This window comes from Anser brachyrhynchus, assembly GCF_964034855.1.
Source record: "Anser brachyrhynchus genome assembly, chromosome: 7".
Taxonomy (NCBI): domain Eukaryota; kingdom Metazoa; phylum Chordata; class Aves; order Anseriformes; family Anatidae; genus Anser; species Anser brachyrhynchus.
The window spans coordinates 27422104-27436502 of NC_137701.1; the positions used below are offsets into that span (position 1 = coordinate 27422104).

Genomic DNA, 14399 nt, shown 5'->3' on the forward strand with positions numbered 1-14399 from the left:
GTAAATCAGATGTCGGACACAGGCAGAGCTCGGGGCTGTCGTTCTATGTACTTCTCTCCAAAATCAGCTTCTCTCTGCAGAGTTAAGTTAATTACATCCTTAAACCAAGCAAGATCACTTAAAAAAAAAATAAAATAGACCCAAGCAATTCCGATCTGGGAAGCTTCGTCTCACCCATGCTGTCAGCAGCCCGGAGCCCTGCAGCTCCACGAGCCGAAACCCGGTGGGCTCAGAGCGGCGTTATGCGGCCGGGCAGCGCTGCGGCGCCGGATCCTAGCGGCAACCGAGGGCACCGCGAAGCTCGCCACATCCCTGCGGCCTGCGAGGGGCTCGAGTGGCACCCGCCACGCTCACGGTGAGGCACCGGGGAGCAGGGAGGGCAGCGCACAGCCCGCCTCGGGGGGCACGGAGCGGGAAGCACGGGGAGGGCGTTTCTGTGCTGGCGCAGCCCCGAGCCCCCGCCGCAGGGCGAGGGACGAGGCCAGCAGCCCCCGGGCTGGCTCTCAGACAAAAGGCCGGCGCTCGGTCACACCCAGCACCCCGCAGCCGTGCCTAGGGGCACGCACCGAGCCCGAAGGGACCCCAAAGAGGGGCTTTTCCCCCCCGACCCCCCCCCCCGCCGCTCCCCTCCCGGCGGCCCCGCCCCTCCCGCCGTTGCCATGGCGGCGGCTGAGCCTGAGCCGGGCCCGGCCCCGCGGGCGCACGGGGGGCGGGCGGCGGCTGCGGGCCGGGGCTCGGCGCTGCCGGGCGGGCGCGGGACGAGCGGCGGGGCCGGGAGCCGCAGGTGGGTACGGGCACGGCGACGGCAGACGGCCCTTGTACCGGGGCCGGAGCGCGGCGAGGAGCGGCCTCGCCTCTCTCCGTAGCCGGGGGCTCGGGGTGGGGTGGAGGGGGGCTCCGTGCCGCTGCGGTTTGCCCGCGTTCGCCCTCCGCCGCGGTGCCGGGCCGTGTCGGACGGCTGCCGGGAGCCCCGGGCTGCCTCCGCCAGCCTCCCCGTGCCGCTCGTACCGCGCTGCAGCCGGGCGAGGCGATGCTCCGGGCGGCTGCACCCCTGCCTTCCCCCAGCCCTCGCCTTTGTGGCGCTGCGAGGCGGGGTGTGTGTGTGTGGGGGGGCACGGGTCTGCCGGCGGCAAGGGAAGGGAAGGGAAGGCCTGGGGGCGGTGAGGGCATCTTCGTGCACCGCTCCCAAAACGCTTCGCAGCCGTCCTTTGAGGCTCCGAGCCCCCCGCTGCAAGCTGCAGACGCCTTACTGAGCCCTTGGGCAGGTGGGGGAGTGGGGAGCTGAGAGATCGAAGTCACGTCCCTAACCTGAACTGGGTGTCACAGATCCTAGGGCTGCTGATGGAGGTATTCATCCCCACGTCCTCTATGAAATCGTCTCTTATTTCTATCGGCTGCTCCACGAGCTGTTCTGGGCGCTGCAGGCCACGTGTGCTCTGGGGTTTTGAGATACTGCTGTTGCGTATACCAAAATTTCGGTGCCTGTAAGCGTGAGAAGAGTGGTTTCTGCTTAAAGCAGGTCCGTGGTGGCTGCTTGGTTTGTACTGGGGCAGAACCCAGGAGCTCCGTGGTGGGTGAGGTTGCTTTAGGCAAGGCAGTGGGCAGCCAGACAACAGGGCATGCACGGGGCTGACAAGGTAAATGCAGAAAGCCTGGACACCTGCCGTGATGCGTGTGACAGCCTGCCTCACGAAAGAGAAGCCTGGACAGGAGGTGGGCTGTGTGCGAGGTCTGGTTCCCATCCGGTGCTTCTATCGATCTCCTTTAAGGTTTTTAACCGAAGAACCCCGGCTGCAGTCTCAGGTTTAAGTCTCGCTGCCCTGTCTGTAGGGCACAGCACAGGACAATGATTGCCCCAAAGTGTTCACAAAGCCTAAAGCTACCCCAGTGTAAGAAACGCCTACTGCCGACCGGGTGACATTGTATAGCTCCCAGTAGCCACAGGGGAAAGGGAAAGGAGCAGGCTGAGTGCTCTTATGCCTTTTCTGGGTCTTAATACCCAGCTGGTGTTTGCAGATTTCTGGGCAGGCTGATCCGGCCTTATGAGATATGCTGGCAACCCTTATTTCTTACTGTGTGACTTTGTAGGAGTTAAAAGTTCCTCTCTAACGAACACCCCCCAAGAAACAAGAGGCCAGGCATCTCAGGGCAATGCAGTTGCAAGAGGCATCACTTACTGCTGGCAGGCGAGCTGCGGTTTCGCAGTTTGGTTCCTTTCCAGCGTTTCGGAGGGACAGTTCCTGTAGAGAAGAGGGAGCAAGCATAGCTCCAGGGCCTCCACTGCTGGGCACCAGCCAATTACTGTCATATCAGATTAGCTCTATGGCACATTAGCACTCATTTATGTTAATACAAATGCAGCATGACTGCTCCATGCTATTGATGGAACTACCGTATTTACAGCCCTGTAATATGACTAATTGGAAGGGAGGTTCTGGTTACAAAACCATGGACTTCCAAGGTGATTCCTGCTGCTGCTTCCATGTAGCCAGTTGTGAAGCATGAAGATGGAGCCTCTAGAAGACGTAATCCACTTTTTAGTTAGCGTCAGTGCAGATACGCTTTTGGCAAACTCCAGGAAAAAAAAATCCCGTATCACAAAAGGAACGGGAAGAGCTTGTGATTCTTTCCACCTTGCCACAATCCGGACTCAGTAACCTGCGCCCCCGTAGCTGTGTCTTGGCCGCTGAGAGGGGCTCTGCTGCCTGTGCTCCCCAGCAGCCTGGCCCTTGAGCCCCGCGTTAAGATTCCCCAGCTGCTGCTGCAGTGTGAGCGCGTTCTGCTTGTCCAGAGCAGCTCGGCAGCAGCAGTCGTGGGTGTTTGTGAGCCGAGGAGGCGTAACGTGCCCCTTCTTTGCCCAGGTCTGTAGAGCTGTCCGCGGCTTGGTGGCTGCCCGGCTCAGCCGTCACCTGCTGACATGCCGAGGATGCACCCGCTTGTCCCTGGGAACAAACGAGGCTCCTCCGGCCAGAGCCTGCACGAGTTTCGCAGTCCCTGCTTCGTAATTAGCTCAGCCTCGGCTTCCATCTGCTTTGCAGCTCGCAGCAGCCCTCGCAGCTGGTTCCTGGCAGCCATTAGCACCTTGCAGCAGAGGAACAGCTTCAGCTGTGAGTCTTGGGAAGATGGACAGGGCTGGCAGCACCAGTGAGCTTGGGAGAAGTGACGAGGGAGGAGAAGATGGATGCGTGGACGCGGGGAAGGAAGGTGGACTGCGAACATACGTGATGGGGGGGAAATGAAGCGACAGGTGGGAAGCGCTGCAAGCCCCTGCTCCGTGGGGATGAAGGGTGGGAGCTGCAGGGGGGAAGGAGGCGGGGAGCTCAGAGGCTTTTGGGAGCAGAGCAAGGGGTTCTCTGCTGCCACGGGGTTGTGTTTTACTGCTGCCAGCCCACTGCCCAGCCGTCAGGGCTGCTAGGCCGGTCCTGAGCCACTGCAGTGAGCTGCGCAGCGCTGGTTGGTTTCAAAACACCCTGCTGTGAGTTACATCGCCAAAGGATGGGCAGTTCTGGGAAGTGCACAGGAGAGCTGGGATCAGGCTCCTCGTCCCCAGAGCCCTCCCTGCTCCCCGTTACCGCAGCAGGCACCAGCAGCGTTGTGTGAGGAGCTGCCGTTTGCTGCTCAAGGACAGCAAGGACAGTGGGAAGTCTGTGATTTCAGGAATTAGTTATGGAAAGCTGGGACCCTCAGGCTGAGGTAATGAGAATAGCTGGAGAATTAGGCAATTCCCATATTCATGAGATGACAGACTGCGGTTCCTTTGCCAAGGCTGCATTAAATACACTGAGGGGCAGAGGAGTTTTCTGGCTTCGCTAACAGCTGCTTCAAGGTGAAGCACAAGGGGAGAAGGGAAAAAAAAATCCACCATCTTTTATTATTTGTTGAGCTATGGAACAGCTTGGGGCCTGGAATAATTCAGGGTCCTCTGTAGACCTTTTAGAACCTGGGTTTGAGACAGTCCCCTCATCTCCTAGAAATAACCTAATGGGGAATTAAACAGCACATGTCCTAAAGGCTCCTTTCCAGGAATGAACTAATGATGCTTCTGAAATCCTTCTCCATCTCCTGTCCTAGGCAGGAAGTCAAAGTGCAGCAGTGCTTTCTTATGAATTGGTCACGGATTTGTATTTTGCGAGTGTTTTTAGCTAGTGAGAGTGTCTACGCCCTTGCCTCCCCTGCTGCTGAAATGCTTAAAGATACGTGTAAGAAAAAAAATATTTTTCCTTGGGGAGATGAAGCTTCAGCAGATGCTAGTGGGAGTTTACACTCTTGCTTCTCTGTCGGTGCTTGCAGAAGCAGCCAGACACTGCACAGTAGGTACGGGGCTAGAGCTGCTCCAGTCAGGCACTGCACGGCCCCTCCTGGGCCTTCCCTGGCATCCGGGAGTGGAGCTGGCAGTGCCCTGTCAAAACTCATTTGTTGTGACGGGGCAGCCCCCCTCTGCCTGAAGGCACTCGGTGACTGAAAGGTGGCAGTGGCTTCGACCTCGAGCGGGTGATTCACAGGGCTGTCAGCGCACGGCTGAGCCTCTCGTGGAAGGCTTTTCCCCCCAGGAGGAAGGGAATTAAGGATCCTCGGACGCCGAGGAGAGACAGCTCCGCTCAGACCTAGCCCAGCAGTGATACACGTTAGCTCCCGGTGTCACAGCCGGGCAGAGCTGCTGTGACAGATTTATCTGCTGACTTTGTAGCTTGCCTCAAGGACAACTCGCCTGCCAGTGCTGTGATCAAGTCTGCTCTCATCTTGGGGACCTTGCTCGGAAAGCCCACCCTGCAGAGATCTAGAGGTAAAGCAGCAGCTGGGAGTGTGAGTGGAGCAGAAATAGCACCAGCCGTGGTCGGTGCTGAATGGCAGCTGCGTCCTCAGGACTAACAGGGCGTCAGTGACAGCGATCAGCTCGGTGCTGAGGTGTTCCCGTCACTCAGGGCGCCGTGGCCAGCCCTTCCAGCCTGCTCCTAAGAGCAGGGGCTTTCGGTTCCCCCAGTCTGCAGTCGGAGCACAAAGCCGCCTGCAGGCAGCGACTGCGAGATGTTGGCACAAAGGACAAGCTGCTCCCTTTCCTGCATCATTCGCAGCTCCGATCCCAAGCTGCAGAGGACGTAGCTTTGGGGCAAAGATGCGCTAATCAGTGCTGAGTGGGCAGTCTGCTGAGAGCCTTCTGGCTCTTGGTGTTTCTCCTCCCTAAATCCACGTGGACAAAGAGCTGGAGTGCTCAGAGCTCACTTCTGAATAAGGCAGCAGGAAGACTCCTTGGACAGGAGATGCAAGGTCATCTCTTACAGGATATTTCCCTTCCCAAAATGTGAACACCGTAAACTTTTTCCTCTTTTCTGGTCATACCAGGCCTGAGAACCCAAGCTGTGTGCTGAATTCAAGCCAGTTGCCTGACAGCACTAGAGACAAGAGATTTCCCATGACTTGAGACCCATTTGTAATTAACCAAGTTCTTGTTTTAGCCTGTGTTACAGACAGTAACTTACCGCAGTCACGCTCGGATCATATTCATCTTTGCCTTAGGATGTGGTTCCACTGCTTCTTGTGAGGATCGATACGGTTTCGTTGCTGATCCTCGCTGTGGTAGTTTAACCTGGGCAAACCTCAGGCCTGAGCTGAGCGGAGACCTCTCAATTACACGGAGCTCTTCCAGCGCTCCCTCAGGAGGCCTGGTTTGCGGTACTTAACTGTTTTGCACTGATGTGCCCCATTTTTTACCGCAGCTGTTGCAACAGCTCTGTTGCCTGTGGGCAGTCAGGTTTGTGCAACGCAAGATAACCTGCCTGCGAGCCGCGATGTGGCAGTCCTCTTCCTGCTCCGAGGGCACGGCGTGGCTTTGGAAGGCAGAGCCTTGTGCTTGGAGAAGCCGTGCCTGCAGCGGGAAGACCTCACAAGTCATTAGCTCGGCTGCTGTGGAAGCTTGGTGTTGTTGAGGGCAGACAGCAGCCAGAGTTACAGGTGGGGGGAAAAAAAGAAAAGCAAATCTGGTTTTGGAAGAGGAAGGAGTAGGCTGCGGAAGCCTTCCTTGCTGATAAGCAGCCCCCGTGCTGATCAGCTCTTGAAGATTAAGATGTACAGCGACTTCGGTAGAGTCCCAGGACATGGGGAGGATGAGCTCCACGCTCTGCGAGCCAGCTCTGCTGGTAGCCTTGTGCTGCCACAGCCGGTCACATCTTTCTGGGAAGATTTTCTGTCCTTTACCCCAGGGTCTCTCTCACCTGGTTGCTGTACGGCCGTGTCCCAGCGGACACAGTCAGTGCTCCTCTACACCACTGTGCTACTTCTGTTATTTCTCCCCAGTCAGACGGGGGAGCGATAACTGCAGCGCTTCCTACCCTGGCTGTCAGAACACACCTCAGGCTTCGCTGTAGCCGCAGCGTGAAGCAAATCCGTAAGACAGGCGGCCCAGCCCAGAAACAGCCACAGGCACGTCAGCCGACCCCTCCGTGCTTACAGCAGCGCCGCGTGCATCGGTGCGTAACCCGGTTTTGTGCCGGGTGGCTTTGGGTCGCCATGGGAAGAAGCTCCCTGCTGCCTCTGCTCCATCCAGAGGGATGAGAGTCAGCAGCATGCCGTGTGGTGCTTGTGGTGCGGTGGGGAGACCTAAACCACAATCCTGTTTGGGCTAAGTGATGTTGAGGACACCTCTCTGGGTGCCTGCATGGTGGCTCTGCGCTCACCTCGTGCTGTGGTGGCTGCTGAGGCAGGCGGAGCGCGGTGACAGAGGACGTGCTGTCTGTGTCACGCGTCCCTCTTCCACTTGTGGGAGGCAGCCACGGAGCTGAGCTGATGCAGGGCGTCACGGAGGAGCAGGTACCGAGGTGTGAGCAGGGGATGCTGCTCCAAGCGTGGCTCCGGCTGGTAATTCACACAGGGCTGCAACAAAGCTGTTGTGGGAGCGAAGTGGGGATTGCTCGGGGGGCGGGTGGTAGTCCTTTGGGATGCGGGGAGGCCAGAGGGAGAGGAGTTCACAGCAAGGCGTGCAGAGATGGGTTAAGAGCCTGGGCTGGTAGCGGAGGGTGCTCGGTGGTGGGGAAAAGGAATTTCTCTAGCGAGGAAGAGAGGGAGTAGCGAGGGTGGCTGTGCTGGGAGCGGGATGAGAGGGGAGCGTGCAGCTCGGTGGGAGCAGGGAAAAGGCAGAGCAGGGCGGGGGTGAGCCAGGGCTGGTGGAAGCTGGCTGTGCGTTGGCTTGGGGGGGCCTTGTAAGCAGGGCGGGAACCCTGCACCGGAGTGCCAGGAGCTGGGGAGATTCAGCCCCAAGGCAGCGGGTGGGCGACGTGACTCCTCTGAGGAGGAGCGAGGAGCAGGATGCCTCGCCTCTGAAGGGCTTCCCTGCTTACCCTGCCCTGTCCGCTGCCCGCTCCTGCTGCTGTTTGCAACACACAGCATTTGGAAAAAGCAGTGCCCTTGTACAGCGCCCCCGGCTTCAGAAGAGTTCTTCCAGCATTGAGTTTGGCCCATGGATTTTAATTACTCTTCACTGTGCCGGTAATGAGAGCCAGCGGAGTTGTACTGATTTTATTTCCTTTTAATTTGTTATGATGCTCTGGATGCAGATTAACTTTCCCAGCTCGATACGTATTATTGATTCATCTTGCCTCGTGATGTGGTGGAGGGCCCAAAGAGGTTGCCAATTTCACTGCAGCTTCCCATAGTAGCTCTGTACCCCATGTCGCGTCTCCTCGCCCTGGCGGTAGCCAAAATCGGGTACCTCTGCTTGCTTCTGGTTGGGTTCTTTACATCAGTAACAAAGGATAAAATCAGGCCTGTGGCAGTGTTTCTTTACAGTTCCCTTTTCTGCTCCATTCGCTGACCAAAATTGCTTGGGGGAGAGCAGTGCTGGGAGCGGAGCGGCCTTCCCTCAGGTCAGGGTCTGAACAGTAACTTCACCTGTAGAGTATCACTGCTTCCTTCTCTTGCCAAAGAACCCATCAGCTTCGTGGCCAGTTCAGTACAGGAACACGTGTGCTGATCGTGTAGCACCGGGCAAGCCAAGATTAAGGAGATAAGAGGTACATACTGCTTTGTCTTTTCACGCAGCTTACTGCGGGGCTCAGAAGCCCATATCCAATTAAAGCAGCCGGGCAATTAACATGGAAACAGTTGAGCCTGGTCTTCGTTTAGTGCATGTAAATGTGGCTGCTCCAGCTGCAAGGAAGCCTCGGACTTGTCTGAGTGGGTCTGGTTCTGTCCCCCTTATCTCCATCTTATCACTGAGGAACTGCTGTCACCAGCTTCCTGAGAGACACCGGGCAACAGGCTGGGGAAATGCTTTTTGGAAGGCTGTAAAGTAGCAGTGGGCAGAAAAACTGAGGTAAATTGGGTGATAAGTCAGGTACTGGGTTCTTGATGCCAAACATCATCAGCCTAGGGAGGCTGGGGCAGTATCCCACAGACACTCAGCCACGCGTCCTGCGTTAGCCCAGCAGTGTCACATCGTCCTTGCACCCGGCAGCATTTCCCCAAAACACCCGGAGTCACTCAGGAAGAGCAAAAGCTTTGGGGACGTAGTGATTCACCAGAGAAGGTGCTCACACCGCCCTAGGCGAAGCTGTACAAATACATCCTTGTGGCTTGGTTCCAGCATGCCCTTAGGGAAAATAAAAAAGCATTTCACTTTTCTTCTTCCTGCCTAGGCAAAGCCAAGTTTATCTCTTGGCTGGGCTCCCCCTCAGCAACACCAAGCGCATGGTGAGCACGGCACCGCCGAGGGCCCATGTGGGAGAAGGGCCCTTCTGTTCCCTCACTTGCACCCAGGAAACAAATGTGTCTCTGCAAGCCCCTTGCGGGCTGTTTGGTGATCCCAGCTGCAGCAGCCTCCCCAGAGACCCAGCCAGCTCAGCCGCATCCATTTTATTTCCTTAAGGTGGAAAAATGTAACTGAAGCATCTAGATTATCAAGCGTCTTGATTTACACCAAGTCTGCCCTCCTTTCTGCCTGGAGTAAGTACTGGGCTTGTTCCCTTCTCTGATTTTTTTCATTGCTTAGGCTGAGAAAGGAGAAGGCAGGTGGATGTTTGAACAGGCTCCAGGCTCTACCCTTCGCCAAAATTGTTTTCATTGAAATGTGCTTTTAATATCTTCCCGAAAAAAGTGGGATTGTATCAGAAAGGTAAAACCCTTGCTTCTCTACTTCCCTGACAGTCCCTACCTCACGGGATCACTTGGAAGCAAACAGCATCTCTCCAGGATTTCTTTGGCGTTTTGTGGTGTGTTTTTTTTTTTTTTAATGATTTACTCTTGCCTCCCTGCTGGAGCTCCCTGGAGCGCTGATCGTGTCTCAGGGATGATGCCTTGCTTAGAGAAAATGCTGTAAAACCTACTGGTCTCCTCAAGGAACAAAGCAAAGGACGCCACACAGCAGCTGGTGTTGTCTGGCAAGTCAGAGAGGTGCTGTGCCTCTTAAACAGAGTACACCATCACCATCGTCACTAGTCAGGTGCCATTTCAGGAACAGAACAGGAAGAAAATAAAGGAAAGGAGAAGAAAACAATGGTGAAAGGCAGGAAAACTGTCTATCCCAAAGCATCTGCACAGACCCAACCGCACACCCTCACGTGCTACCCTAGTGGTGTGTCGAGAGGCAGGCGTGCTTCATGGACGGGCCCTTTGATACCACGGTCCGGTCCCTGCCCGCCTCCCTGTTCCCTTACAGCTCGGGATGGGAAGGCACCCGTGCCCTTTGAGGCAGGGAGAGCCGTGGCAGCTTTTGCTGGAGCTTTTTTGGAGCTGTTACACTCGAACAGAGGTCCCAGAGTTCAGTTAATTCAAGTAATTACCGTTCCGTTTTAGAAAACCTTTCTCTGTTTTCCTTGGTGCTCACGAACCGCAAGGAGAGGAAGGATCCAGTTCCTGCAGGTGCCGGCGGGTTGTTTTATCACCGCCGTTTCACAGGCAGCAGAGCTGAAGCACAGGGAGTGGAGCGTCTCACCTGGAAGGACCCCAGGAGATCAGGGACCCCCCAGTGTGTTCCCGGGTCACAACCTGCTGGCTGCAGCTCTAAGAGTTACAGCAATCGCTTCATTCATGCACCAGGGTGAGAAGACGCAACATCAGCTCGTGGCTTCTCCAAATTGTCTCAACCCGTGTCAACGAAGAGCTCAGGGCTGAAAATCGACGCTTTGTGACCTTCCGCAGAGAGGAGACAGCGAGAGGAGAGAGTGCTGCCCCCGCTTCAGGGCAAGGGGAGCGCACCCGAATTTTTAAAATGCTCTCGCAAGTGATTGATGAAGCAGCGTTTCTGGGGAGGAGTGGAAAGAGAGGAAATTGGGGGTTTCTTCCCATGGGGCTAGGTCAAATGTCTCGTGAAGTCGATTGCCGACATCGGAGTACTTCTACCAAAATCTTTCAGCCACTGAGGCCCGGGCAAAATCATGTGCTTCAGCTGAAGCAAGAACGGCAGCCAGAAATAAAATCTGACTTGAGGCGATTGACAGGCGTAAGGATCTCTCCTTATTCCCCAGGATCTCGAGTCAAAGGCCTTCTTGTCTGCCTTAACGTGCCTTGCTGTGCCAGCAGGGCTTCACAGCTTCCCGGGTGCCCGGCGGCGGGCAGAGGGAGGCCGTGCTAGGTGGAGCTGGAGCTGAGAAGGGTGCCATCGCGGGACGGCTGCAAGGAGAGGAGGTGCGGGGCTCCTGGAGGCTCTGCGGCTGTGTGGCTCTCGGGGAGTTTCACGATTGCATTAGGAGACCCTGTGCCAGCAGCTGGGAGGAAGGAGGGTGTTCACTGCATTTACCTGTTTTTCTTCTTGCTTTATTAACTGCAGTTCCTCTGACCTCTGCAGAAGGAGGAAATAAGGGAAGAGAAATGTGCAATTTTCCTTTCCTCGACAGCCATCTAATTACAGTGCCTGATTTTCCTGCTGCTTTTGCACATTTACCATTGGCCAGCAGAGTTGAGAAAGAGCCCTTGTTTCATCCAGTGGCACGAGATTAAGTTAACAGGACTCTGTTCCGGGGCTACTGACATGCTTCCAAAATGCAGCTCTGACACTGCCCAGGCTGTGGGTAATCTGATTCTCGTGCTGACGAAAGCCCTGAGCAGCAGCAAAGCTTGCACCGTAAGAACTGCATGCTCAAGGTGGTAGTGCCTACATCTTTGCATGTTCAGCTAGCGTATTTTCAAACATAATGACCATAAAAGCAAGTCAGTATCTTCGGACATCCTTAGTTTATAGTAAGTATCAAAATCTGAACTTGATTTCGCTAAGAGTCGTGAGATATGGAGCCGTTACCTTCTGCAAAATGTGCTGGCTGAGGCAGAATGCTTCATGCCCTGGTAAAAATCCGTGGTGATAGCTGGGTGACTTCCGTGTGAGAGACCTTGGCTGTTCTCACAGATGGCAGCTGGATGACCTCAGCAACCGGAATAAGGGCCTCTCGCTTCACGTGGAGAAGTCCTTCGATCTTTAACTAGCTAATCTTTGATTTTATTTTTTTTTTATTTAAAGATTTTTGGGCACTGTGCAGTGCTAAGGAGGATCTTGCTGAGCTCCTGTTACCTCAGCAGCAGCTGATACGTAATGAATTATTCAAGAATAGCCAGTTCCTTCATTAATTTTAATAACTCAAAATTTCCACCATGTTCTAGGCAGCGCTGCCAGCTGGGATGTGATAAGGTAAGCCCATTATTTCCTGGCGTCTTTTTCATTGTCTCCGGGTTTACACACCTGAGGGCTTTTAGAGCGAACAAGAGATTAGTATCAGACAGTGCTAATTCGGGGCAGATCTACAGCGGGCAGAAGAGGCGACAGAACTCCCCCGTCTCTCGTGGGGTCCCAAAGCCCTGTCCTTACGCAGGGAAGATGGCTTTGCATGTACAGAAACGGCCTCAGCTGCTGAGTGCTGGCCTCTGGGACAGAGGGTAACCCTTCGGCCAGATGGCCTGGCCTCCGCAGCAGCTGAGAGGCACTTCAGAGGCACTTCCCTTCTTTCATACAGACTGACTCTCCTGAAATTGGTACCAGGTCTCTAATATTTCCACAGAGCAGGCAGACTGTGGTATTTGTGAGCCAGTCCCATTCAGTAAGCAGCTACGTGGATCAGTCTCACACGTAGCACACGCGGGCACTGCTGTTGGCATGCTGCGTGCATCCCGTCCAGGGTGCTGCTGAACCCCCACGCAGCACGAAAGCTGCCACAGTAAACTGAAAGTTCATCTGTTGACTTTTGTAACTTACCTTTCCCTGAGGTTCTGCTCAAATCCAACAACAGGGAACACTTTGTGACGCAGAAGCACTATTAGCAGTTTCTTCAGAGAGAATAAGTTGTCGTGAGGACGTGACCAGATGTAGCATAGCTGCGCTTTGCAGCACATGCAAGGAAGGCAGAAATCTCTGCAGCTGCTTTTGTTGTCACGAATATTAGAGGAGGGAAGACGAACTGCTGGGGCGAGGAGAGGCTGGACACCAGCGGTGCTGAACACGAATTGTTTACAGCCACGGTGATGAATCAGCCCGCAGATGAGCCCACGAGTAACTGACCTGCCAGCAGCTATGCGGCGCGTGCTCATGAATATGCTGCTAATAACGCAGCCAAGTGCAGCAGCTCATCCCCGGATCCGGCACTGGGCCTCCGGGAGATGAAAGGCAGACCTTGCTAGAGGAAGGTCACAGCTCTGGGAGATTTAACGATTTGATCTTTGGGGCTGGAACATGAAAGAATAGCACCTGATAGCGAGAAATACACGCGAGGCTCCTCACAGTCTATTAAATAGCAATATCCACGTGTCTGCGTTTCAAGAGGTGGAGGGACGTTGGCAGATCTCTGCAACCGTTGTACCTGCTGGCTCTTCTAGTCGCCTCCCACAGGCACAGGGCTCTGTCACCTGTGTCTTACCCAGTCCCACTACTCATCACAGCCCCCCAGAAGATTGTTCTGGGGGTTACAGATTTTCACTAGGAAATCACGCACCTTTCTCTAGTCTGCTGTGGTCCAGCTCCTGTTCCCAGTCAACAGGAATGTGCTGCTCTGATCTATCTTCCAACCTGACCCAAATCTACGGCCAGTCTTACGTCTTGATATTAAAGCACACCAAAAAAGTGAATGGTCTCAGGTTGATGTTGTAGAGCTCCCCAGAGAGTTAGTGCTGAGCAGCTGACAGAGGCAGCTTGCTACTTACTCTGCCTTCATGGCACTGCAACCGACGGTTGTTCCCCTTCTGGAATGAGACTATGCTTTTAGGACCCAACGTACTTCAGCTACTTCATGCCATCACTAATCCTGCAGCTCTTTATTCCCCCTTTTGTCTTTTTTTCCCTCATCAGTTTTCTGCAATTCTTAGCCTGTCATTTGTATTTATCGCTCTCCATATCCCCAGTGTTTATACACATACCACGCTTGCTTTCACTTTCCCAATAAACAGGAATCCGATTTTTTCCCAAGCCAATGTATTTATTTTCTTCCGTTGCAGGACTGTGGCTGTTTGAACATCTAGCCAAAAAAAACAAACAACCCAAAATAACCAACTCTCAATTATCGTTTGTATTTTTCTATTTGAGGATTCGAGGTTCCCTGTTTACCTGGCTCATGGTTGTTCTCAGCTCTCGGAAAGCTCCGTTTTTAGAGTCCTAATGACGGATAATTGGCTGGCGCTGGGCTGTTTGCACACAGCGAGTCTGGCTGTGTACCGATCAGCGGTAGCTAAGCAACCGGCTATGGTTTTAGTTCTGTGATCAATGCCTTGCTATCTGTCAAGACGGAGTCTAACCCAGTATGTACCCACAAGGGATGGAACAATTTGGGGATTTCAGGAGCCATCGTGGGTAGGACCGGCAGATTTAGGCAGTGACGGCAAATGCTTTTGCACTTTATCCATAAAAGCAAATAACTGTGCCCACATGGGAAGAGCAGAGCAGGCCCCGTGGCTGTGTCTGGATTCAGCCAACAATCCCACCACCACCAGAGAAAACCCTAATCCCATACCCAGCAAGCCAGGTTGGCCAGGCCAGGGTCAGCGTGCATACAGCCTAGCTCAGGCAAGGGCCGAGGCAAGGATTTAAATGCAGCTTCCAGGCCAAGGGAGGGTAGGAGTGAGGGTGGAAAGCTCAGGTGAGGCTGGTCAAGGTAACGAGAGGCTGTTTCACTGAGGGCTGTGATACCCATCACCCTAGGCCTGGAGCTGCTTTGCTCCCCAACTTCTGTTCCAGAGGAATCACTCGTAGATGCTTCATCTAAAAGAAATCCAATTTAGCTTCATGCAAAAACAGAAAATGTGGTCTGTGTGGGGCCTCCGCACTCTTCCATCACTGCCCACCTGCAAAGAGCATTTTCTGGTGCTCAGAGAGAGATCTTTGCAAGCTCTATCTCCAGACTCTCTCTGCACTTCCCCCTTTTTGCTGTTCCTGCTTGCTGAAAGGAGCCATATGGATTTTGTACTGAATGTCACATAAATGCTAATACGTAAGTATA

At 54.5% G+C, this 14399-nt stretch overlaps 1 protein-coding gene and 1 long non-coding RNA gene across 6 annotated transcripts in view; one reads left to right on the forward strand and one right to left on the reverse strand.

Moving 5' to 3' along the window:
* Positions 1-228: 228 nt before the first annotated feature.
* The window catches only part of LOC308197933 (uncharacterized protein), a 49663-nt gene continuing 35492 nt past the window's right edge, over positions 229-14399 (forward strand). The window contains exon 1 of one of the 5 annotated variants that reach the window (XM_080599264.1): positions 229-355. Coding sequence is in view for 1 of the 5 variants with exons in the window: in XM_080599262.1 (XP_080455388.1) it covers positions 660-784 (125 nt within the window). In the remaining 4 variants the exon portion in view is untranslated. Of the gene's footprint in view, positions 356-656; positions 785-2861; positions 3248-14399 lie in introns of those variants that run through there. The other 4 variants (XM_080599262.1, XM_080599266.1, XM_080599268.1 and 1 more) reach the window with 4 other exon arrangements.
* Positions 9194-14387, reverse strand: LOC308197940. Its single transcript, XR_013953449.1, has 2 exons — positions 12170-14387; positions 9194-11666 (listed from the first exon to the last, which is right to left on the reverse strand). It is a non-coding gene; the product is annotated as an uncharacterized lncRNA (long non-coding RNA).